At 53.5% G+C, this 23,625-nt stretch overlaps 6 protein-coding genes across 6 annotated transcripts, besides 1 other annotated feature; 5 read left to right on the top strand and 1 right to left on the bottom strand.

The window, feature by feature from the left end:
- Nucleotides 1-626: 626 nt before the first annotated feature.
- On the top strand, nucleotides 627-6,268 carry PODANS_2_6570 (uncharacterized protein; the record flags this gene model as incomplete). Its single annotated transcript, XM_001911398.1, has 2 exons — nucleotides 627-726; nucleotides 810-6,268. The coding sequence occupies 2 exons, from the start codon at nucleotides 627-629 to the stop codon at nucleotides 6,266-6,268; spliced, it is 5,559 nt and encodes a 1,852-aa protein (XP_001911433.1).
- Nucleotides 6,269-7,106: 838 nt separating this feature from the next.
- Nucleotides 7,107-7,247: a sequence feature (Similar to U1 spliceosomal RNA (RFAM RF00003) (Erpin: E=3.5e-04);~snRNA).
- A 460-nt stretch (nucleotides 7,248-7,707) lies between these two features.
- On the top strand, nucleotides 7,708-9,812 carry PODANS_2_6560 (uncharacterized protein; the record flags this gene model as incomplete). The annotated part of the gene is made up of 5 exons (XM_001911397.1): nucleotides 7,708-7,760; nucleotides 7,831-7,982; nucleotides 8,066-8,306; nucleotides 8,385-9,006; nucleotides 9,063-9,812. 5 exons carry the CDS (start codon nucleotides 7,708-7,710, stop codon nucleotides 9,810-9,812), a joined length of 1,818 nt encoding a protein of 605 aa, XP_001911432.1.
- A 922-nt stretch (nucleotides 9,813-10,734) lies between these two features.
- Nucleotides 10,735-12,231, top strand: PODANS_2_6550 (uncharacterized protein; the record flags this gene model as incomplete). Its single annotated transcript, XM_001911396.1, has 1 exon — nucleotides 10,735-12,231. A coding segment is annotated over one exon (1,497 nt), but the record flags the coding sequence as incomplete, so codon positions are not given.
- Nucleotides 12,232-13,280: 1,049 nt separating this feature from the next.
- PODANS_2_6540 (uncharacterized protein) lies at nucleotides 13,281-14,426 on the top strand (the record flags this gene model as incomplete). The annotated part of the gene is made up of 3 exons (XM_001911395.1): nucleotides 13,281-13,607; nucleotides 13,686-13,841; nucleotides 13,899-14,426. 3 exons carry the CDS (start codon nucleotides 13,281-13,283, stop codon nucleotides 14,424-14,426), a joined length of 1,011 nt encoding a protein of 336 aa, XP_001911430.1.
- Nucleotides 14,427-17,759: 3,333 nt separating this feature from the next.
- Nucleotides 17,760-18,815, top strand: PODANS_2_6530 (uncharacterized protein; the record flags this gene model as incomplete). Its single annotated transcript, XM_001911394.1, has 1 exon — nucleotides 17,760-18,815. One exon carries the CDS (start codon nucleotides 17,760-17,762, stop codon nucleotides 18,813-18,815), a length of 1,056 nt encoding a protein of 351 aa, XP_001911429.1.
- A 1,976-nt stretch (nucleotides 18,816-20,791) lies between these two features.
- PODANS_2_6520 (uncharacterized protein) lies at nucleotides 20,792-23,127 on the bottom strand (the record flags this gene model as incomplete). The annotated part of the gene is made up of 3 exons (XM_001911393.1): nucleotides 20,792-22,015; nucleotides 22,070-22,531; nucleotides 22,603-23,127. Coding segments are annotated over 3 exons (2,211 nt in total), but the record flags the coding sequence as incomplete, so codon positions are not given.
- Between the last annotated feature and the right edge of the window lie 498 nt (nucleotides 23,128-23,625).

Here is a 23,625-nt window from a genome sequence, read left to right as displayed (position 1 = left end):
CTTCGACGTCCACTGCATCGACATGTACACACCTGGAAGAAGGGCAGGGAAGCTGCATGGAGATGGGAGGGAAGCTCTCCTCTCGCTCTCTCTCTCATGAGACAGGACAGCCAGAGACAAACTCCCTCTCCCGACACCTACCTCCTACCTCGTCCCCTACCTAGCAGCGCCTCATCGCAACGTCACCCGTTCCATAGAGTTTCCCCAACGCTTCCACCACCTTTCCCGTCATCGTCAAGATCGCCCGCCAACACGCGCCCCTCCTTTAATTTGTTGACTGACGAGACCATGTTCTCGCGGCACTCTTGAAAGAGGCCACCCCGTTCCCAGTCGCAAGTCGACCGAGGCTCGAGCTACCTATACATACATAACTGTCCTCGCAGCGGCTCTCGTCGTCGCCGTTGCTGCTGCTGTTGTTACCCACTATTTGTTGCTGCCGATTGATTGATATCTTGTATTCGTCCAGCCTCGGCCCCTCCCCCGCCTGCTCTCTGTGTATACAACCTCCAGCCCAACCCGGCGCCCGATTTGTCCATAAACACCACGAGACCGCACTCCACCCGCCCTCGCGTTTTTTCCGAGTCGAGCGGTCCTTCCCACAGCTATCAGCACTCGGCTGGTAGTACATGGGCGATCGCAACCCTCGACTCGAGCCCCCTCATGGGCCCATTATGATATCCATGCAGCGTTCTCTTGAGTCGCCCGTCGCTATTCGCCCGACACCGTGTATGTTGGAAACGGGACTGGTCACCGGTCAAGAACAAGACAAGAGGAGGCCCACATGCTAACTGCCATGTCTGGGAGTCCAGCTCGGTCGAATACTGCAACGCCTGCTTCACGCTCACCCACCCCGACCCCGTCCGACAACCATGTCGAGATCTCCCATTCGAGGCGCAATAGGTCCAGAAGCCCGTCCCGTTTGGCAAGAGATACCATGACGTCCTCTGTGCGGCGCTCCGATGACCTGTCCAGGCGCTCGTCTGTTCAGAAGCCCATCATCGACCAGGCCACCGCACCTGTGCCGATGCAGCCGCCCCACGACTCCTCCGACAGCTTGGACTCGGGACCGGACGACAAGCTTGGGAAGATGAACTTTTTACGGCCCTTGCTGAAGGATACATCTATCTATACCACCCCCTCTCTGGCCCCGGTGGAGGACAGGACCACTTTGGAGGAGCTAGCTCACCTGGTGCGCCTATCCAAGTACCAAGAGCGCAAGCGCGCAAACACTCGCATCCGTCTTCAGAGAAGCTTGATTTCCACCGCCTTGTCTGCTCGTCTGATGAGATGTGGCGAGGCGGCCCACAGAACCTTGGTGGACAGCTTCCGCGGGGACGACAAGAAGGGCTTTGCTGCTCTTTTCAATGCCGTCATCGATGTTCGGAAAAGCTGCGACGAAACCCGCCGCTATGCATTATTGGAGCCAGAGATGGAGCTTCTGCAGTCCCCTGGCTTGACTTCATCTGACAGCTTGGACACTCCTACAGGATCGGTCTCTGGTGCTAAACCTGCCTCTGGAACCTCCAGTCCGTTTTTGAGCGAGCTCTCTGCGTCCGCTAGAGAGACGTTTTTGACTTTCTTGAACCAGATCAGGACGAACCCCGACTACCTGGCAACGCGCATCTCATCGTTGAATAGTTCGGAGCTCACTGCGCTTACTAGCTTTCACCAAGCCCTGGAGCCCATCGAATCCGTCCTCCCGTATCACGGCAGCCGCACGTCCACCCGTGTTGCCTCGGGTGGCTCAGGTACCCTGTCCGGTTCGGGATTTGGAGCATCCAACGGCCTGGGCAAGGAGCGCAGTGCCATAGAACGACTTCTTTCCTTCCAGCGACACGACCCCATCTCAGCTCTGATTTACACCTGTTTTGCTAATTCCGCAGGACCAGACAGCGCCGAAGACAAACGCCGAACCGAAACATGGGCCACCACGTGCGCTCGATTGATCTCAGGCCAGAAGACGGGGAGTGAACAGACCGTCACTGCCGTGCTCAATGTTTGGATCTCTTTGCGTGACTGGGCCGGAAAATCCAACATGGAATGGTACCTTATGAAAATCCTCGAGGATGGAGCCTTTTTGCTCGACCGCGCCGAAGACCAGCACGGAACCCGGTTCAACATCTCGGATTGGTCTTCCAAAGACCAGATTGCGGCCGAGGAATTCTATGCCAGAGCTGTCGAGGAGCTTTTCGAGGTTATTGATGACGAGGATACGACCGGCATTCCGGAGGGGCTGATCGAGCTCGGCACAGAAATGCTGAAGCGTCTGGACAAGAAGTATGTCGAAAGCACCCGCCGCTGGTTGATTACCAAATATCTCTTTACGAACTGGTTGCTCGGGGTCATTATTCACCCCGAAGCCTATGGCATGATGGCCGAATATCACATTACTGAATATGGCCGGCAAAAGATCTTGAAAACCGTGGCCATGCACGCCCAGAAGTTTGTCGTGGACATGCTGACGAGCAAAACCCCTGTTTCAACACCGCCAAAGATTAAAAAACATATCGAAAACATTTACCTCCGGTTCAAGGACTCCTCCAAGTTCAAGAAGAAGCCACGCCTTTTGCCTGCCAGGTCCATCACCTCTCTAAGAGAGACAGCCGAAGTTCACCCCCATTTGGTTGTTAGTCCAGCTGACCTTACGACATTGATCAACGCCCTCTTCCCCGAACGCAGACCGCGGTCAGCGCATTCCGGTAGCTTGCGCTCAGGGGCACCTTCGGTCTCGGGCTTCTCAGCCATCTCACAGCCAATGTCGGTCAGGACGGCGCCAAGCACTAACTTTGACACCATGTCTGTCATCAGCACAAGTGCCGAGTCCTTCATCAGCGATGCCACGACTTCTCGAGAACCCCTTTTAGAAGATGGCAGCCCACCGCGCTATTCGCCCCCGATTCCAGATCTAGGCACCCCAAAGCAGCAGCCGCAGAACAGCAACTATGAAGAAGACGGATATCGGCTTCGCTTGGCCATACATGAGATGACCCAAGCCTTGGGCCAAGATGTTGTGTATGGCCTCTGCCACCCTTGTGCCGAACGGTGGGCGGTGCTGTTCATCTCAGGCGACGGAACACAGCTTTCTACCCAAATGACGTTTGATCCAGATGACGACCCGGAGGACGAGAACTCCTCAGAGACTAGCGACACCGAGGGTGAAGACACCGAAGATGACCGACCAGAACTTGACAAGGACTATCACCAGCTCCGAGATTCGATTCTGAAGCTTGTACAGGAATATGAGATTCCTCAAAATCTTGAAAATGACGGTGCCAAGAAGCAAACATTCAGCAATCGTGCCTCATCCACTTTGAAGAAGTACCGGTCCAAGAACCGGGTCATCACAACAATGGGCAGCCGAAACCCCTATCGCCAGCGAGCAGCAAGTATCGCCAGTAGCGTCGCAGACAGCCCGCCGGAGAACAACAAAGGGAAAGGACTCGAAGACTCAGCTGATTCCTCGCCGCTCATTGCCATGTTGACAGCAGCCTGCTCGCAATCTCGCGCCCAGTCGGATTTCGTTTCTGCACACCTTTACTGGAGGACTTTGCAGCAACTCAACGCGCTGGGCTCTGACTCACTTCGTAAAGATGGATTTGCCACCTTGTTGAACATCTTCTCGAGGGGTCCTCGTGATTCGATCCGTCGGTCAGCGGCGGCAATCGAGATATATGACGCCTGGCTTGTATGGCTCAAGCAGAGCCAGGAGCGCGCAGAAGGTCTCATTGAGAGTATGATGCGCCGCTTGCGTGCTCTCCGGGATAAGATGTGGTACGTTACAGACGTGCGCAACTCGGCTCCGTACGAGGACTCGCGGAACGTTGCCGTGGCGTTGAAGACGATGGGCGTGCCTCGCAGGTGGAACTCCTTCCAGCGCATCAAGAGTCTAATGCAACGCGGCCCTGCGTCCAACTACATCTTCCGCACCGAATCGCAGATCCTCGACCTGCTGGCGGCACCAGAGGACCAAGGCGGCCCCAACAAGCTTCGCGATGAGCAAGCTGAGAAAACAAGCCGCTGGCTGCAGCAGTGTGGGGTGGAGAATTTCTGCCAGGGCGAGGAGCGTATACACCGCTTCACCTGCGAAGTTGACAACTGTGTGAGCAAGCTTGTCGGGGATAGCATCATCGATGGACCCGTTCTGTGGTCTAGCGAGCTCTACGCCCGAGATCGCCGTACCCACGAGACAAGCAAACCTGGTAGGGATCGGGATCGGGACAACATGTCAGTCTGGGATGATTCGGTCAGTGTCATCAGCGACCCGGAGAACAGGTTCCGATCCGCCAGCAGGCCTCCTTCCCTTTCTGACAGGGGATTACGAGCCGTGTCAGGTCAGAACATGAGCGTCTTATCCTTTGACACGTCCAGCCGTTTCAGCTTCTCGCGGGCTAGCACTGCCATGTCTGAGGTTCTAGACGGCCCGGAGTATTTTGGTGCCTCATCACCAGTTCACCAGATTGACCCCAACGCTACCTACTGGTCCCCATTCCAACACCGTGCCACCTCTCCCAGCGCTGTGTCAAGAGCCCACTCGCCCACTACTAGCGTTACCAACCTGTCCGCTACGTTCCATCCACCAAACCATCAGCCGCTCCCTTCCCATCACTCAGCGGGTCGTCCAGGGACTTCCATCTCATCCAATGAGACAGTGTACCAACAGCGACTCTCTGAAGAAAAGTCCCGCTTCCTCACAGAGTTGAAGCAGACGTTGACCAGTCTCTTGCTTTCCGATTTGGGTAACCTTGTCTTTGCCCGTGGTTCAGAAACAGACGCGTGGTTTGAAGGCTTGGGGCAGGAGTGTATTGACAGGCGTGAAGCAATCCAGCGCCGTGCCCGCAAGGCGCAGGTCAAGGAAAAGAGGAGGTCGGCCAGATCTGGACTGGAACGCCGGGTGCTTGAGAGGAAGAGAAGTACAGGAGATCTTAGCGAGAAGGCCTTATCCGATACCCAGAGCGTTGGCAGCCATCACGGAAGTCATCATGGCGGTTCTCATCGTGGGAGCGTACACGGCGGCAGTGTCCACGGCAACGAGAGCTCGGCAACTAACGAGACCATTCGATCCCACCGAGAATCAAAGAAGGATTCCATGCCCGAGTTTCCCTTTACCAAGGCCTACAGGCGGCTCCTGAATATGTTTTGTGTTCATCCGAACCCGATGGTCAAGCTCAACGCGCTCTATGAGCTTGAACACCTCATCATCGCCTCCTTGAATTCAGGATCTCGACGTGCACGCCTGGCGTGGGCTCGATCAGACATGGGCTCAGCCTCCTCGGCGACCGACGAGCACGGCACCGGAGGCCGTCCCCAGCCATTAGAAGAGACACTTGACAATGTCAAAGAGCGTCGCTCCCACACCATGATGCAGGCGCCACCGTTTGACAGCGCACCAAGAGGACGAACCCCAGGTGGAGGGGGTAACATGGAAACGCGATCAATCGCCTCGGTCCACCCAGCCAACGAAAATGCGATTGCCAACATCCTCCAGATGCTCTTCCGTGACGCCAACATCCGACCCAAGACCCTCTTCCGCGACCTGCAGTTCATCGCTGCTTTTGTCCCGTCGTCCATCTTGGACAAGACGGAGCGTGGGAAGGCCTTTTGGGATGCCAGTATTGCGGCACTGAACCTCAAGCAAGATGTCTGCCGGACCATGGTGGAAGTGGCGGATGATATAGTCAAGAATTATACGCAGTCAAGGGGGGGTGGATTGGGTGCTCCCTCCCGTTCTGGACCAGGCAGTACCGCGTCGGACAACTCTGGGATTTTGTCTGCCGGCGGGGAGCCACTTTCGCCACCGTCGCCGCCCCCGAGCCCGCTGCCGCTGTCGACGCATTCGCTTGCTGATGCGGCGAGGATGTGGACTATTACTGCCAAGGAGGGCATCCCGACTGCGCAGAGAGAGCTTGCCATCTTTTACCTGTCCAATCCGGAGTTGGTAGAGAGGACGACGCTGCCGCTTAGCAAGCCTAGAGAGGTGTTCAAGCAGGCGGTTATTGAGAAGTATGGTGGCAGGTCTGGGGGTGGTGGCTCGGGGAGGTATCACCCTGGGATTGCCCAGGCAAGGATGCAAGGCATGGGCGGTGTTGCGGGTGCAAACAAGGAAGAGGCGCCGGGAGCTGGTTCTGGCGGCGGCGGCGGGGTGGGGGATGTCAGGAGTGATCCGGCGCTGATGTGCCTGGCTATTCACTGGATGGAGGCGGCCGAGAGGGGAGGGGATGAGCTGGCGAGGACGTTTATGGCGCAGAATGAGATGGGGTTGATGGGCTGAGTCTTTTTTTTTGGAGAGAATGGTGTGTGGAGTGAATTGTTTCTCCTCTTGGGTGATGGATGTTGTTCTTCTTATAACCTTTGTTTTTGATATTTATTCCCCACCCCTTCAGTTGCAGTGCAGCTATTTTTTTTGTTTCTTTCCTTCTTCATTTTGGGATATCAAAGAAAGACATATTGCATACTGGGGCGAAAGTTCTATTGCATTTGTTTTAAAAGGAAAGCCTTTTTTTTTCCATCATTGCGTTCTCAACAGCGCGTGCGCCGGCGGGATGGACTGTTTCGAGTCGATGGATATTATCTTGGGCTGGTTTGGTCGGTCGATCGGTCGGTCGCTTTTGTTTCGAAAGCCATGGATGGATGGACTTTATAGAGATGGGATATTTGTCTTGGTTAAGAATTGGGGATGGATGGCCTCTGCATTCTTATTGTTTTCTTAATTCTAAGTGGATTTTTGTTTTTCTTAAATCTGCGACAAGAGATACCATTACTTTTTTCTTTTTGTTCTTTCGCTTTTTGCGGTTTTAGTTTTTTTGCGACCATATACCACGGTAGGAAGCAGATGTTATATAGAGAAGAGAGACTTTGACACAGGAGCGAGTGTTGTGTCTTGTGGTTGTGCTACGATACGATAGCTTGTTTTGTTGACATGCAAGTCGCGACTTCAACGCCACGATGACATGATGTGATTGGGACATTTGAACGAGCGGCCTTCCAACACCCGAACCCATAACATTTTCAGCTTTCCGCATTAAAAATCAAGACACTGATGACAATGCGAATGGGAATGAAATTTTCTTCCTCATGGCTCGACAGAATCAAGCGCACAATGAAAAAAAAGGTGTGGAAAACATCAAAAATTACAGCCATGACGATCCCGTAGGACAATCAATGACGAAGAACTCCTCGATGTGCAATGAAGGCTCTTCGCCATACCTCTAGGAATTCTTGATCTCCCGGAGGCCAGCCAAGGTAAGTATGAAGAAAAAAAGGAAGAAAAGGCAAACGAAAATATGGGAGGGGAGCGGGCAATATATACTGGAGGGTAGATGGTCTGTGCACGCTTGCAAATTTGAGAGCAGGTGCAAATTGTCTGTGCGCTGTCGGTGGGGCACAGAAGGAGCGCGGCGAGTGGAAGGTGAGCAAGGTGAGTGGGGGAACAACCCCTCCATCAGAAATTAAGCGGTGACGCCCGGCAGTAAACCCGTCCCGCATTTTGAGTCATCCCAGCCAAGTGCGGCCCCTCCAGGCCGGACTGGGGGCGTTGGATGAGTCGAGTTAGGCCTGTGTTGTCTGAATGTTCACGAACCTAGCCGCCTTGGAGTTTTAGAAAGACAACCGTTCCGGAGCAGAAGGCTTTTTACGTCGTTTTCAATTCCGCTCCACTTGATCGGTTCGACGACACAAAGGAAAAAGAAATTGATTGGCATTTTCTTCAATATGCCTACCATCAACGTCGACAAGTACCGGCTCTTTGAAGAGCTCGGCGAGCAGTAAGATTGCGCACTGCTTATCCCACCATGACCAGGAGGAGGTTGACCGATTGTTGTTCTTGGGAAACAGGTTCACCGAGGAGAGCTTCCAGCAGCTTTGTTTCGACTTTGGCATTGAGCTCGACAAGGACACCGAGAATGACCCTTCGCGCCCCAAGGATCAGAAGCCCGAGTTGGCGATCGAGATTCCCGCCAACCGTTATGATATGTTGTGCTTCGAGGGTATGACGCCCCCCTTTTTGGTTGGAGCCTTAGGGAGGAGAGTTTGGAAAAGGGGAAAAGACATGCTGAGAGGAACTATTCAGGAATTGCGATGCACCTAAACATCTTCCGCGGGAAACACGGGACACCAAACTGGAAGCTGGCCGACATCCCAGAGGACAAGATGCAGACCCTCATCATCACCAAGGAAACAGAGCAGGTCCGCCCCTATGCTGCCGGCGCGATCCTTCGCAACATCAAGTTCACCCAGGACTCCTACGACTCCTTCATCAGCCTGCAGGACAAGCTCCACCAGAACCTTGCGAGACAACGAACACTGGTTGCGTACGTGTGGTGGCTCCGACTTCGGCATCGAGGCTGGCTTTGCGCAGAAGGAATAGAATGCTGACGGCTGGAATGTAGCATCGGTACCCACGATCTCGACACAATCCAGGGCCCCTTCACCTACGAGGCCCTCCCACCCAAGGACATCAACTTTGTCCCCCTGAACCAGACCAAGAAGATCAACGGTGAGGAGCTCATGAGCTTCTACGAGACCGACAGACATCTCGGTCGTTACCTCCACATCCTCCGCGACAAGCCCGTCTACCCGGTTATCCTTGACGCGAACAGAGAGATCTGCTCTCTCCCCCCCATCATCAACAGCGAGCGCTCCAAGATTACCCTCGATACCAAGAATGTCTTCATCGACATGACTGCAACCGATCAGACCAAGCTGGATATTGTCTGCAACATCATGGTCGCCATGTTCTCTCAGTACTGCGCCGAGCCCTTCACAATCGAGCCTGTCAAGGTGGTTTCCGAGCACAACGGCACCACCCGGGTAACGCCAAGCTTGGCTGCCCGCACTATGGATGTTGAGGTTGACTACCTGAACCAGGTTACTGGCCTGAGCGAGTCCCCCGCGTCTATCTGCAAGTTGTTGAGCAAGATGGCGTACAAGGCTGAACCATCTTCGGATCCCAAGTTTGTCAAGGTTACTGTGCCACCAACTCGTGCTGATGTTTTGCACCCTTGCGATGTGGTAAGCTGTTCCCGTTTTCTCAAGGTTCGGTATGGGATATTGACAATTTGGTGTAGATGGAAGATGTTGCCATCGCCTACGGTTTCAACAGCCTCCCCCGCTCATCACCAAACAGGTCTGTAACCATCGGCAAGCCTCTCATGATCAACAAGCTCAGCGATATCGTCCGTACCGAATGCGCCATGGCCGGCTGGGTTGAGGTCATGCCTCTCATTCTCTGCTCGCACGAGGAGAACTTCGAGTGGCTTAACCGTGTCGATGATGGCAAAACCGCCGTCAAGCTCGCCAACCCCAGAACCGTCGAGTATCAAGTCGCGCGGACATCCCTCCTCCCAGGTCTCCTCAAGACGCTCAGCGAAAACAAGGCGATGAAGCTGCCTCTCCAGATCATCGAGTCGGCGGATGTCGTCTTCAAGGATGAGTCCCTTGAGCGCAAGGCGAGAAACGAGAGGCGGTGGGCGGCTGCTTACTATGGCAAGACGAGCGGTTTCGAAATCGTACACGGCTTGCTGGACCGCGTCATGACGATGCTGAAGGTTGCCTTTGTAACGCACGAGGAGGGCCTAGAGGGCAAGAGCATCGACTATGCGGTCAAGGAGAACCCAAGCAAGGCCGATGGGTATTTCATCCAGGAGATTGACGAGCCAACCTTCTTCAAGGGGAGGGCGGCTGCGATTTATGTGAGGTTGGGTGGTGAGCTGAAGAGGATTGGCGAGTTGGGTGTGTTGCACCCGACGGTGTTGGAGAAGTTTGATCTGAGATACCCGGTGAGCACTTTGGAGATTAACCTTGAGGTGTTCCTTTGAGGATGAGAGGGAGGGGGTATAAGGTTTAGAGATCAAAGGTCTGTCGATTTATTGTGGGCAAAAATAAAATCAAGTAGGGAATAGAAGAAATACATTGAATTCTGGGAGTAGCCGCCATGAGCCCTGTATCCTCACATGCAATTTTTATAATTTGAAGTTCGAGAGGTTTGCTCTTGCCATTGTTGTCTCAGGGGCTCCTTCCTTCAAGGGGGGTTGGCGATATGGTCCGAGCGTCTGCACCAACCGCCACCACCCCTGCAGCAAAAGCCAAGTCGCGACTGCTCAGCGGTGCCAAGGCGCAATGCGCGTTGCCTGAACTTGAGCTCTCACTTTTTATTTTTGGGAGAATTGACCATCATCATCCAACATTAATTTCTTTTTCTCTGTTAGACAAGGCAAGCAAGGCATTGATCGTACCTTTGTTGATTGTTATCTTTCCGCTTGCTTGGGTTTTTTTTTTATCTCCCTCATTTGAGGTTTCTTCTTATGATGGGTATGGGGTTATGAAAGTACAGTGTTTAATTGCTTTTTTCATGAGAGGCTTCTTCATTCAACTGGATTTGTGTTCGTCTCCGAGTCAACCAGCCGCAAGCAGAGAGAGGCGAGATTTTCACCATGACACTGTCTGACTTTGTCCGTGGACTAATCGGTGGTATGTCCCCCCCATTCCCCTTTTTATCTTGTGGACTAACACACCTCTTTAGAACCCCCAATCCCCTCACCATCACATCCTCCACAACCCCATCCCCAAACCGCCAACCCCTACGCCAACATCGCCCAGGGCTCTGGGTGGACCCCCCGTCGTCGACGATCAACAAGGAGGTTCCTTCCCAGGCCCCTGAGGAGAGCGATCCGCTTCCTCAAGTCAAACTGGCTGTCTTTTCCCCTTTTTGTCATTGTCTGCTTTTTGCTCGGGGCGGCGGTGCTGCCGTATGATTCCACGCTGAGGTTGGGGGTGAGGTGGAACTGGAAGAGACTGGTGACCGGGGGAAGGCCAAGTGAGGAGTGGGTTTTGAGGGAGAGGCCAGAGTACGAGGTTGATTGGGGGAGGGATGTGGGGGTTGTGTTGAAGACGGGGTATGGGACTCGGGGGAGGGTTCCGGCTTGGTTTGAGAGTGTTGGGGGGTGGGGGGAGGTGGTTGTGATTGCTGATTATGGGGGGGAGATGGTTTTGGGTGATGGGGGGGAGAGGGTGGTCAAGGTGTATGATATGGTGGAGAGGGGGTTGGAGAATCCGATTTTGGGGGGTTTGTTGGGGCATAAGAGGGTGGGGAAGTATGAGAGGTTGACTGCTGCTGTTGGGGCGAAGGATGAGGAGCTGGCGGGGGGTTTGTCAAAGGAGTTTGGGTGGGAGTTGGACGCGTTGAAGTTTATACCTGGGCTGGAGTTTGCGTATCAGAGGTGGCCGGACAAGAAGTGGTATTTGCTGGTGGATGATGATACTTTTCTGGTGGAGACGAGTGTGAAGAGGTTTTTGGGACATTTTGACCCGGAGGAGAAGCACTATCTTGGTAATGCCGTTGGTGACTTTCGGGCGAGGTTTGCGCATGGGGGGTCGGCGGTTATCTTGTCGCAGGCGGCGATGAGGGCGTTGGTGAAGGAGAATCCGAAGGCGCTCAAGACGAGTTATTTGGAGAGTTTGGATGAGGTTTGGGGGGATCGGTTGTTGGCGAAGGCGCTGATTAGGGTGGGAATTTATCTGGATGAGAGGTATGCGTATTTGTTCAATGGGGAGCCGCCGAGGAGGAGTAAAATCAGAGGGGACAGGATGTGTTCTCCTATCTTGAGCTTTCACACGTTGCCTCAGCCGGAGATGATGAGGGACGTTGGGGAGCATTTTAGGAATGTGACGGAGCCGGTGTTTTGGTTGGATTTGTGGAAGATTTATGGGGTGCCTGCTCCTTGGAGGTGGGATCCTGAAATGACGAAGAAGACGATCAAGGATCCGAAGCAGAGGGAGGAGATGTCGAGGATTGTGCTGCGGGATGTCAAGAGTGAATGGGAGTGCTTGGCGGAGTACAACCGGCGGTTTCGCGCTAGTATCGGGACCGGTTGGGCTTGGGGGAAGCCAGAGCCGGATGTGTGTGTTATTTTCCGGTCTGCGCCGCCGTTTGATTCAGAGGTGGATGCTTGGACTTTGGACTGGGATTATGTTGGGCCGGTGGATGAGGCTGTTTACACGCATGAGAATGTTGCGTCGGCGCAGGATTGCATGGAGAAGTGCACGGAAAAGGCTTTCAAGACGTGTATCGCTTGGACGTGGGAGTCATCCACGGGGAGGTGTCATGTCAGTCCGTGGATGATAGTGGGGGAAGAAGTGAAGGAGCAAGATAAGGTGTCGGGGTTTAATATTAGAAGGGTGAGGAAGCTGGAAAGGGAGTGTCCTACGTTTGATGGGTATGAAAGTAGGAGGGATTGATCACCAAACGAAGAGATTACGAAAGCATAGAGTGGATTTGGAGTTGGAGTTGAGCTCAAGTGCTAGGCATAGCGATATTGAGTTGAGGCTGTATTGATAAGGTGAGATTGGACTCATTGGCCGCTGTTAGTTGGATGATGCTGACTGGTGTACAGCGACGGGGGCTGGTGGCATCACAGCCAGCGATTATACATGGTCAAATTAGACACTGAGACAGCGACACGGGAAGGATGCTCAGTGAGGCTTATACCACCGGAGGGATTTGGGGAACTTTTCGGATAGACAAACATCATTAGAGCATGACCATAGAGCTAATAATTGTAATAGCAGTCACCGGCAACCTGTCAATTCTTTGTCCGGGCTAATGCCAAGACAAGCCCGGGCACATGTCTGTCATTTGTCATTCTCAGGGCCGATCGTGATTCAGCGCCAGCCGAAGGGTGCTGCTGTGCTGCTCGTACAGTGCGCAAGCGCGCGTGGTGCAGGTTGCACGAACGGTGTCCCCCATGTGTGTGGAAGGGGAGGAGGTACATGCGGTGCGAGCAATACACAGCCGCAAGCCACGCAAACGGTCTTGCTTTTTTTCGTGGATCTGGGTGCCTGCCTTGAAAGTGTTGGAAGTTCGGGTTCGGGAATCCCGGGTGCTTTCCAGCCCTCCCTTGTAGGTAATAAGGGAGGTGCATGTCTCGGGAGCGGTAGGAACTCGGGAAGGGAGAGAGGCTGAACTTTAAACTTGGCCTGGGCTCGGGGGTTCTGTCTCTCCCTTTTTACTTTGACGTCGGACTTTGGGCGGGAAATTTAGGGCGGGGGGTTGCCTGGGAAGTTTTTGGGACTGACATCACTTTTTGTTTCTCTGCCTTTTTCTCCTTTTGGCAACATTGTTTTTTGTTGTTGATGCAGAGAGAGCCATTTTGGATGTGACGTATTGATTTCGTGTGGGTATCTGCTTTTGTTGTTTGCTGCTTGCTATCCTTACATATATTACTTTTTTGCCCCCCGGCGACGAGCCAGCCGACCGACCGAGTACAGTGGACGGGGAAAGACAAAAGATGCGGATCTCGATCAAGATATCCGTCATCCTTTGGGCGGTGGTGTTGTTGGCTGGAACGGGGTACATTCTCGCGCGGTTGGTGGCGTTTGTGGGCCTCTTTTTCCAGCATGCCGGGATTCAGCTACGGCAGGCGGATGCGCTTGAGGCGTATAACCAGGATGGACATGGGTTGTTGGGGGGGGGAGGGAAGAGGGTTCAGCATATTCCAAAGATTGTGCATCAGGTTTTTCACAATTGGAAGGAACCGGGGAATGATAGTTTGCCGGGGGATTGGGAGGGGGTTAGGGGAGGCTGTGTGGAGAGGAATCCGGGGTGGGAGTTTAAGGTAGGTTTGTGTGGTGGTACAGGTGGGGGTTGTGTAAATGACGGGGATGGGAATGCTGACTTTGGGTGGTGATGATAGTTGTGGACCGAACGAACCTCGAGAGAATTTATCGAAAGGGAATACCCTTGGTTTTTGAGGACGTATGATGGGTATCGGTACAAGGTGCAGAGGGTGGATGCCGTGAGGTACTTTTTGCTGTATCATCATGGGGGAATATACATGGATCTGGACAATGTCAGTCATTTTCCCCATCCTTCAACTGGACAAGATACTTATAATACTCTGCAACAGGGCTGCAAAACGGACTTGACACCTCTACTATACTATCCGTTTTGGATCACCGACGGCGGCCGCGGAGCTCTCTCGAACAACATCCTTGCGTCGAAGCCTCGCCACCCGTTCTGGAACCTCGTTACAATGTCACTGATGGAGTACGACTGGAATTATTTCTTTCCTTACATCACCATCAGTTTTGCGAGTGGGCAGTGGTTCGAAACGGCTGTGTGGGAGAAGTACCACTCGTTGCTGCCGAAGCCTGGGGCAGATCCCGAGATGGAACACAGAGGTTACCGGTTGATCATGGACGACAGGCCGGAGGCGGACGAGTGGATCTTTTTTACCCAGGAAAGAGGTGGGACTTGGGTGAACTGGGATAACAAGATGTTCTTGGCTATTGGTGAGCATCTGTTCTTGCTGTTTGCGTCCCTCGTGGGGTTAGCAGCGGTGGTGTTTTGGGGAGGCTCGAGATGTTTGAGGAGATACAACAGAGCTGGATATACGAGACTGAAGAACAGGAATGTCGTCGGGAGCTCTGTTTGAGTTGTGGAGTCGAGATTGCCGGCATGGTGGGGGCGGGATCGACCGTTGGCAGCAAGGGTGCGGATGAAGCAACCGGTTCTGATTCGAGGCCCGAGTCTGGGGATGCGGCACGGATCTGTGCCAAGACCTTGGACCAGTTGGAGGCCATGATGCGATTTGAGGGAACATATTGTACACACTTTGGTAGGGCGTTTGGAGTTGGGATGGTGTTTTTGCTGGGACTGGGGCTTCTGGGTCGGTATGTTGATGAGATTAGTATTGATTCTACCAAATGCATTCTGTCGTCACCATTATACTTCTGTCAGGGTACTGTCCTAGCCTGCAGCCAGACTCCTGAGCGTGACACGTATGATGGCGTAGCTTCGAGGTTGCTTATGTTGCTCCAGAAGCCGACCCTCCGGCGCCAATATTCCTTGGAAAGGCTGCATGCTCTGTCAACCGACAGGGGAGAAACAGTCGGAGGTTTGAGGTATTGCTGCTCCACAACTACGTTTAGAGACCCGGTGATTCATTTGTAAGAAGATATACTGGCTATTTGGAAGGCCTGTTGGTAATTTTAATGCCTGTTAATCATTCTTGCAGACATACATGGTTACTTGCTGTGAGAACGGCGGCCGCCCATCCCTGTGTCCAAGACGTCCCCTCTCTCACCGTCTTCGATAGGTCTGGTGACATTCTTCCAATTCTGGCCATCAGACCCCGGTGATAATGGCACGCTGCCAAACGCCCCCACAAACAATTGTGGAAAGTGTCCTTGAAGATTCTCTTCTCGCAACTTGTTTCTCTGCTCCCGTCGCTTGCTCACCCACCTTTGAAAAGACCCCTATTAAGCTAAAGCAGCGGCTCTCGACCCCAACTACGGTCGCTTGCTCCCAGACGAAATACAATGTTGGGACGAGTCTCTTGGTCGATTATGGCCCATTTTGCGTTTTAGGACTGCTTTCCAGCAAAGATACGTGAACAGGTCTTGCTGGGCGGTTCCTTGCATTCGATATCAATGAGATCTTGGACATTGTCATGGTGATGTGTTTGACCGATGCCGGCGCCTGACCTACGATGTTGGTTTTGATGATGTGGCTGGTGTCACGAGAAAGACAGGGAGGCAGCGAGGTGTTTGAATTCGAAAACTGAGGACCTCAACCTCATAATGCTTGATATTCTATTCTTGAAATCCCCAACAAGAAAACCAGCCTAGGAAGAGATGACACCGCAGTTTTTCGAGTTAGTCGGGTGCTAGCTGAATTAGCTTCAAGATAGGGTGATGTTGGTTTCTCATTGCAGCTCAGTTTCTCTCTCGCGATAGGAGGAGCATCATCACCACCAGCATGCATTTTACACCGGGCACGCATTCCACCAATGATAATTATGTCTCTCCACTTGAACGCGCACATATCCAACGCTCCATGAAGCGCTGTCGGATGTTTTACTTGCAAGCTAGAGATGATGGTCAGTCTTGTTTTGGACAACGAAGCCGAAAACGGGGCAGTGGTGGGTAGACCTGCGTCCGAGAGGGTGTGCTGCTCGGGCAAACATGGCGCGATTCCACAGCTCTCACAATGGGAACTCTTTCAAAACTCAGAGTCACACATGAACCTCAGGGCCGGCCCTTCCAACTTCTCAAGTCGCCCACAGTGAGGGACATCATATCAACATCATCGCCATAGTCAACAACAACATCGACATGAATGAAAATCTTGAAAAGAAAGAGACTGTCAGCAGGACAAGAAAAATCAAAAACTAGAAGATTCGAGACAATAGAGGAGAATCGTTGTAGTCGATGTGGGCCTCTGTGGTGGATAGTAGCATCGGAGTGACGGGACGGTGGCGGTCGTGGAGGAGCCCGCGCCGGGAAGCCGCGCGTGAACTTGGCCATCTGATCTGAAATTCCTGCTGCCGAGCCTCTCGCGAGATGTGAAGCTTGAGCCTTTGCAAGCCAAGTGCAAGTTAAGCTGGAACAGATGATGACGTTATGCACTACCAGAGTGAAGCCTTCTTGCCCCCTTTTTCAGACGAAGTCTTGGCTAAAGCGTTTAAGCGGCCGAGAACAGTGGCGGCAGGCACTATCGGCGACGATCTCCATGCGAACCGCAGAAGTTGGGGGAAGCTGTTTCGCCTTGTTCGTCCTCCAATTTGGTTGGAAACAGGCCATCTTATACTTTTCCCATTGCCTTCCCCACGCCGTCAATGCAAAATGCCGTCCACCACGTTGTCTGCTGGGAGCGCTACTCTTTAGCCGAAACTGTCAACCACGAGCTCTCCCGTTCCCGTGCTGCGACTCGGTATTGAGCCCGTCGAACTAAAGCGACCTCGATATTGCGAGAACCTTGGAGTCGGGTTCAGCGCAGGCTGAGGGCATCCCCGACCTGTCTCTGGCGAGGTCGCTTGTGTCGACCTGGATTATCCGCTCCACTGCCAGACTTGCCAACTTTTTGCCTGAATTCAGACTGCAACTCTACACCTCTCGGATGTCACCGAATTCATCCGTCCATGACCGTCCAACACCACCTCCCTACGGCGCGCTAAGTTGAAACGCCGTTACATTTTCCCCACAAACCAAGTGGGGACCACCCCCCCGTTCCCCTGGATCGCTCGTCTTTCCCAAGACGGCACGGAAGAGCCTCTCCACGATCCAAGTAATCCTAATCCGGTTTGGTGCCTCAGAGCGTTGAACTGTCTGCCGGGAACCAGCATCGAGCTCTTGTCAGCCTTCGCCAATCACATCGTTTCTTGATCCCTCTTGAGGCTCTCTTCCCCGGGCTCCAAGGCGGGAAGGCAGTCCGATATCTCCTTCAGTCGACCTCGGATTCCAAGCAGCTTTGTCTTGTCACCGGCCTCCCTGCCGCCGTCTCCCTCATTTTGGTGGCGCCAACATGTGCAAACAGGGCACCCCAAATTGGACCAGACTCTTGGGAAGCTCGCTACCTGACCGCATGCTCCCCAGGTTGGGGTGCATGGTGCCTTGAGCCTCCATCACCACGGCCTCGCCTACCCCACACTGCCCTTGGTTGGTCGCCCCTTGTCATTCAACATCATTGCCGATGATCGATTCGGCCCCGGGATGCCCTCCTTCATGCTCCGCTAGCACCGCGCCCAGACCTCCTCCATGAACACCCAGAACGCCTTTGGTCCACCTCACTGGACGTGATATGTCGTGAATGCTGCGGTAACATGGACCGAGATGCCCAAAGCCATCGAGTATAAAGATCGCCGTTGCTGTCACCCTTGGTTCTGGTTCTTCATCCGTCGATCAGCACTCCAGCCATCACCAGCCCACGGTCAAACATCCTCACCTATTCATTTCAGAGTGAGATTCAGCACACACATCTCTTCACCATGTCTAACAAGGCCGCTACCCTTCTCGCCGCCCTCTCGGGTGCTGCCCTCGTTGCCGCCCACGGCCACGTCTCCCACATCATCGTGAACGGTGTCTACTACCAGAACTATGACCCGACAACCCACTTCTACCAGCCCAACCCCCCTACCGTGATCGGCTGGTCTGCTCTTCAGCAGGACAACGGCTTCGTCGAGCCCAACAACTTCGGCACCACCGACATCATCTGCCACAAGTCTGCTGCTCCTGGCGGCGGCTCTGCCACTGTCAACGCCGGTGACAAGATCTCCATCGTCTGGACCCCCGAGTGGCCCGAGTCCCACATCGGCCCCGTCATCGACTACCTCGCCAACTGCAACGGCCCCTGCGAGACCGTCGACAAGACCTCCCTCCGCTGGTTCAAGATCGGCGGTGCCGGCTACAACCCCAACACCCGCACGTGGGCCGCCGACGACCTCCGTGCCAACGGCAACAGCTGGCTCGTCCAGATCCCCGCCGACCTCAAGGCCGGCAACTACGTCCTCCGCCACGAGATCATCGCCCTCCACGGCGGCTCTTCCCCCAACGGCGCCCAGGCCTATCCCCAGTGCCTGAACCTCCGCATCGTCGGCAACGGCAACAACTCCCCCGCCGGTGTCGCCGGCACCTCCCTCTACCGCGCCAACGACGCCGGCATCCTCTTCAACCCCTACGTCGCCAGCCCCAACTACCCCGTCCCCGGCCCTGCCCTCATCGCCGGCGCCGTCAGCTCCATCCCCCAGAGCAAGTCCACCGCCACCCGCACCGCCTCTGCCACCCTCCCCGGCGCTCCCGTCGTCACCCCCACCGCCGGCCCCGTCGTCACCACCTCCTCCGCCCCTGTCGTCCAGCCCCCCACCACTACCCTCGTCACTGTCACCTCCGCCCCTGCCACCTCTGCCGCTCCCGCTCCTACCGGCGGTGCTGGTGTTGCTCCCAAGTGGGGACAGTGCGGTGGCAACGGCTGGACTGGCCCTACCGTTTGCGCTTCCGGCTCTACTTGCACTGTTCTCAACCCTTACTACAGCCAGTGCATCTAAGTTTCTCTCTTTGAGAATTCTTGGAAGGGGGGAGATGTAAGAAAAATTTGGGAGGAAAAGAAGGGTTTTTTTCTTTTTTTTTGCATGGCATAGCATAGCATTGCGTTTTGGGGGGAGGGGGGGGAGGATAAATCATCAGCATCAGTTTGGATGGGATGGGATTTGAGGAGGATTCAGTTGTATATACTTTTTGTTTTTGAGTTTTGGCTCTACCTTATTCCGGGAAAGAATGGAAATGTGTTTATAAACCTACTTACAAAGGGATTGGTGGTTGTGATTTGTGAATTGTACACTGCTGCTATTGTTAAAAGTTTTAAATTCTCCTTCGGCGGCGGAAGTATATGCTTTTTTCCCCTTAGTCATCCAAAGTCCTGGAGAGACGAGGGTTGTTAGATAGGTAAAGATGAGACAGGCATGCCAGGTACTTTGTGGACTCTGAATGACTACAGCGACACCCTGCAGGTGAGGAGGTGTACGAATCTATCTTCACGAGAACAAAATACCCGAACAATGACCCAAGATCTGCCCGAATCCCGTTCTAGTGAAAAGGTATACTAGCGGTACAGGAAGATCTCCTTCCCTTCCGCCCATCAAGATAGATGATAACATCAATAGGGCTGAGTCCCCCGCCTCCCTGGGTACCTACCAACATCCCCAACATGCAGGTCGTCTATCGGGGAAGGTAACACAAGTCAACCATCGTCCCTGCGAAGCTCAATTTCGCTGCTTTACACCGTCCGGCCGTGCACAGAAAAGCAGAGAAAGTGATGAAAGCATCCAGAGGCCCAAAAGATGGTCAACAGACCCCTCTGCTGATCGCTTGATGCTTCTCGACGATCCCGTAATATATATCCAAAGCCGTCCTACTATACTCAGTGGTCTATGGGTTCTCTTGTCAGGACTACCAATCTTTTCTTCAGGGCCCTCATCATTCCAAGTGGAAGGTCTTGTTTCCTTGTTCGTTAATAGGCCCCGGTCAAGCCGATATCGACCGACCCCCGTGACTGAACAACATGTGCGGGTGGGGGGAGAAGATCCTGGCATGATGCAGTTACCTGTCATCTATAAGGTGAACTTGATAGGTAGCTTCGCCCCATCCATCCCAGCGTTAAAATACCCTCCACCCCGTTAAGGGTCCGGTAAAGTTGCATTGTTGAGCTTCGTTGTGTCAGCCAGTGACTGGTCAGATAAAATCATCGAGAATTCTCGGTTGGGCAGCCAACTTGGTTGACCCACATCCAGCAGGACCCCTTCTTACAGGTTGGCTGGTGGGAGAGGTAGGCATGCGGTCAGCAAAGCCCTCCATCTTCTGACCAGCATATCCGAAGCCCGACCCGGGAGTAATCGGAGTTACTTCCGCTTCTGGTGACATGTCAAAATAAGGCAGACTTCCCAAAGAATACAGCGCCTGCAGCAGATGGTGATCCAGACTGGCAGCTGAGTTCCCTTTTCGTTGTTGTTGTTGGGGGGGGGGGGGGTTGTAAGAATAGTGTTGCATCTGGGTGATCCTATACAGTGACCCAACATCTCATGTGTACACAAAAGCAAACGACAGGATCACTGAAAAATACTTCAAAATGTGATTCAGCCCTCCCGCTAACTTCACACCAACCCACCATGCTGCCCATCCCATGTCCAACACAAAAAAAAACAAAAAAAAATTAAATATCGTCAAAGTCGTAAGAGTAGAGTTTTTACACACAAATCATGGACCGGTATGGAAACAAAAGCCCAATGATACCAACAAAGGTATCAACATTGCCAGCATGATCAACAAACAAACAAATAAAAAGGTATCTAGACCACCTCCCAACTTTCCCCTATGCTTCCCCCGGTCTTGGAGATAATAAGCCATGTACATGTAAAATTCCGCCATATATCCAAGGTAAAAAGACAGCAAAACCAAAAAGATTCTTTTGTCTTATCCACCAAAAATATTCCCCGCGAGCTCCATCCTTGTATCCCAAGAAAAAAGATCACCATTCTACCTGGGGGCCCATCCCAAAAGCGCCAAAAGATGAGCCTCCTGCCCCGCCATTTACCTGGTTCCCAAACATATCCCAGTCCAATGCGCTAGCATCCAGGTACCCCAGGAATGAGTCCAGATTGTTGTCCGGGATGCCTGTGTGTGCCCCCACTGCCAAAGCCGCCGGTGTGTAAGGATCTGGTGGTGTAGGCTCCGATTTGTAGTCATCGTTTGGCATCGATGTCCTTAGCCTGTCCACGTAGAACGGTGTCTCTGGTCTGTGGCCTGTCCTTTGCGTGAGTGTTTCTTCTCTCTTCCTCCACGCCTTCAAGATAAACACTGCAAGCGCGGCATGGAGTTTGTTGTTGGTGTCGAATAGCTCGGGGTGAAACGTGTAAACCACCTCAACCTGTCTCCAAGCCCGTTCGACTAGTACACCTTCTGTGCGGTGGCAGAGTTGGCCGGCCATGTACATGAAGATATCGATCTGGAAGTGTGCGAGGGAAAACCACATAAAGCCTTTGTCCTTGGTGGAGATGTAGTTTGCTTCGTTGTGCTCTAATGTGCCGATGGCGATTTTGAAGGTGTTGTCTTTGAGTGTGCGGACCTCTCCGCCCCATTCTGGCTGGTGTTTGGCTGGGGTAATGAGTTCCATGATCTTATCGATGATGTGCGTCCGCATGTTGACGGCCATTTGGTGAACTGGGCCGGCGAGAGGATCGCAATACTTGTCGAGAATGCTGAGGAGGTTGTTGCCCAAGGTTTCTACCGTCCGCCGGTACTCGATCATTTCTTGTTCAGGAGGGCCTCCTCCATCACGTTCGGATACAAAGTCGCTTTGTGAGGTTAGCAAGAACATGGTATCGAAGCCCGGAGTTTCCACCAGGAATTTAGCAAAGGCGTATATAAGTAAGCAGAAAATCATCTCTGTTGGCCCTTCGCGGTCCTGGAATGGCTCTGTCGCTGATGGGAAGATGTCGGCGTCGTTGAGGTTCTTGGGCGGTTTTGTGTCCCAGTTTCGTGGAAGGAGCGAATGGCTGAGGCCGGAGAAGATGGCATATTTGGAATCGACCATGATGATCTGCCACCATAACCGACGGCGCATTTCAGACTCGAATGGGGGGAGACCAAGAGTTTCGCCATCACGATGCATTCCCATTTTTTGGGCGATACGAATAACTACGCCGTTGAGAATCCACGCGGCATGGCGATTGTATCGACCTTGTAGAGAGATCTGTGCGCCGTGTTAGCAGCCGGAGCGCCTTCAAGACGATGCTGATGGACATACCAAGTAGATCACAAGGGCCTGCAAAATGGTCAAATCGTGGGTCTTAAGGAAGCCCAGCCTGAGCAAGGCCAACCGCACACCCGACGAGAACCTTTGAAGCGCTTCCTCTCTCGAGTAACCCAGCAGATTCTGACATTCATCTGCGTCTAGCGCGACAACAGCCATGAGAAAAATAGAGAAGAGGAGCGCTTCGACATTCTTCGGCAATGACTGCGACCCGCCGACCGCCTCGGCCAAGTACGGTTGCAAAGTCGGGACGTGTATAATCTTTGTCAGTGGGTTGACCCTGTCCAGATATATCTGCCACAGACGTATCACATGGGCGGCATCTGGCCAGAGTGTCTCGATTTTGATGTTGGGGGAGCCATCGCCAAGGAGGAGATCTGAGTTCTCATCAGGCGCAGTATCAGACGTGCTATCATCGTGGTCATCCGAGTCGACTATTTGCCTCATTGCTCGAAGCTGTATGGGACGCATCCTATGTGAGTGCATGTTTCTTCCACTGCGATACACAGGCGACAAGAACAACCCACCTCATCATAAACAGAGCTCAGCATCGGGTTGTCTATGAACCGCATGCTCCCTTCATCCCTAACCAGCTGGCCGGCTGGCTGCCATTTGAGATAGCTCTCATCGAAGGCGGGCTGTTGCGATGCTCTTGGCGTCGTCACACTGCCCTCGGGCTTCTCGGTCGCATACTCTTTGAGCAACTCTTCACAGCGAGCCAGCCTCTCCTGGAGGTCCTGGTTTGGTCGTCTTCGCTTGCGCGCAGGGGCGGGAGTGGATGGTGTACACTTGACATTGGCCTTGGTGCAGTTGGAGCATGGAAAATTTCTATCGCATTTGATCTTTCGGTGTTGGCATAGAACGCAGGCAAGAATGCGCGTGGGCTTGTTCGAGGGTGGCGGCGCGACGGAGGGGTTCGATACGGGGGCCGAAGTGGTTGAGCTTGGGGTGGATGAGGATGCCATGGCGACGGAAGAAAACAAGCCGTGGCACAACCTTTGCCTTTGCGCGCGTCGGAGAGAGCAGGAGAAACAAGACCAACAACGAAAGAGTCAGAAGAGGCGAATTGGGACTAATCAGCTAGCATGATGCTACGCCGAGTCTATTTTCTCGAATCCGTATTCTTTCGAACCTAGCAGCTACCGCAAGGAGTGAGTAACTTGGAACCTCGTCGGAACCTCAAGAACAAGGTCGAGGGCGAGGGCGTGTGGCGGGCGTTAAGAATGGAGGGGCAAAAGAGGTATGGGTATGGTGGGGGTTTAGTAGGTGCCGTACCGTGGGCGCGGTGTGTAGATGGCGGGAGAGATCTTCAACTCCACTCCCAGACCGTTTTCGTTTTCGAAAGAAGCTCTCCCTGAATAATAACACCCTGGATGCCTAAGCTCAGTCAGCGACACTGTGTGTGACCTGTGCCACCCACCTCGGCGTATAAGTACCCACGGTTAAAGTTTGAAGTGACGCTGCAGGAGCGGGGATATCTGATGCTTATTGGGAGATGCTCGTAAGTATCGAGTGAGGTGAGTTGAATCTGGCAGAGTCATCCAAAGTTC

The sequence above is a fragment of the Podospora anserina genome, chromosome 2 (genome assembly GCF_000226545.1).
Source record: "Podospora anserina S mat+ genomic DNA chromosome 2, supercontig 2".
In the NCBI taxonomy this organism is placed as follows: domain Eukaryota; kingdom Fungi; phylum Ascomycota; class Sordariomycetes; order Sordariales; family Podosporaceae; genus Podospora; species Podospora anserina.
This window is presented reverse-complemented; position numbering and strand designations above follow the sequence as displayed.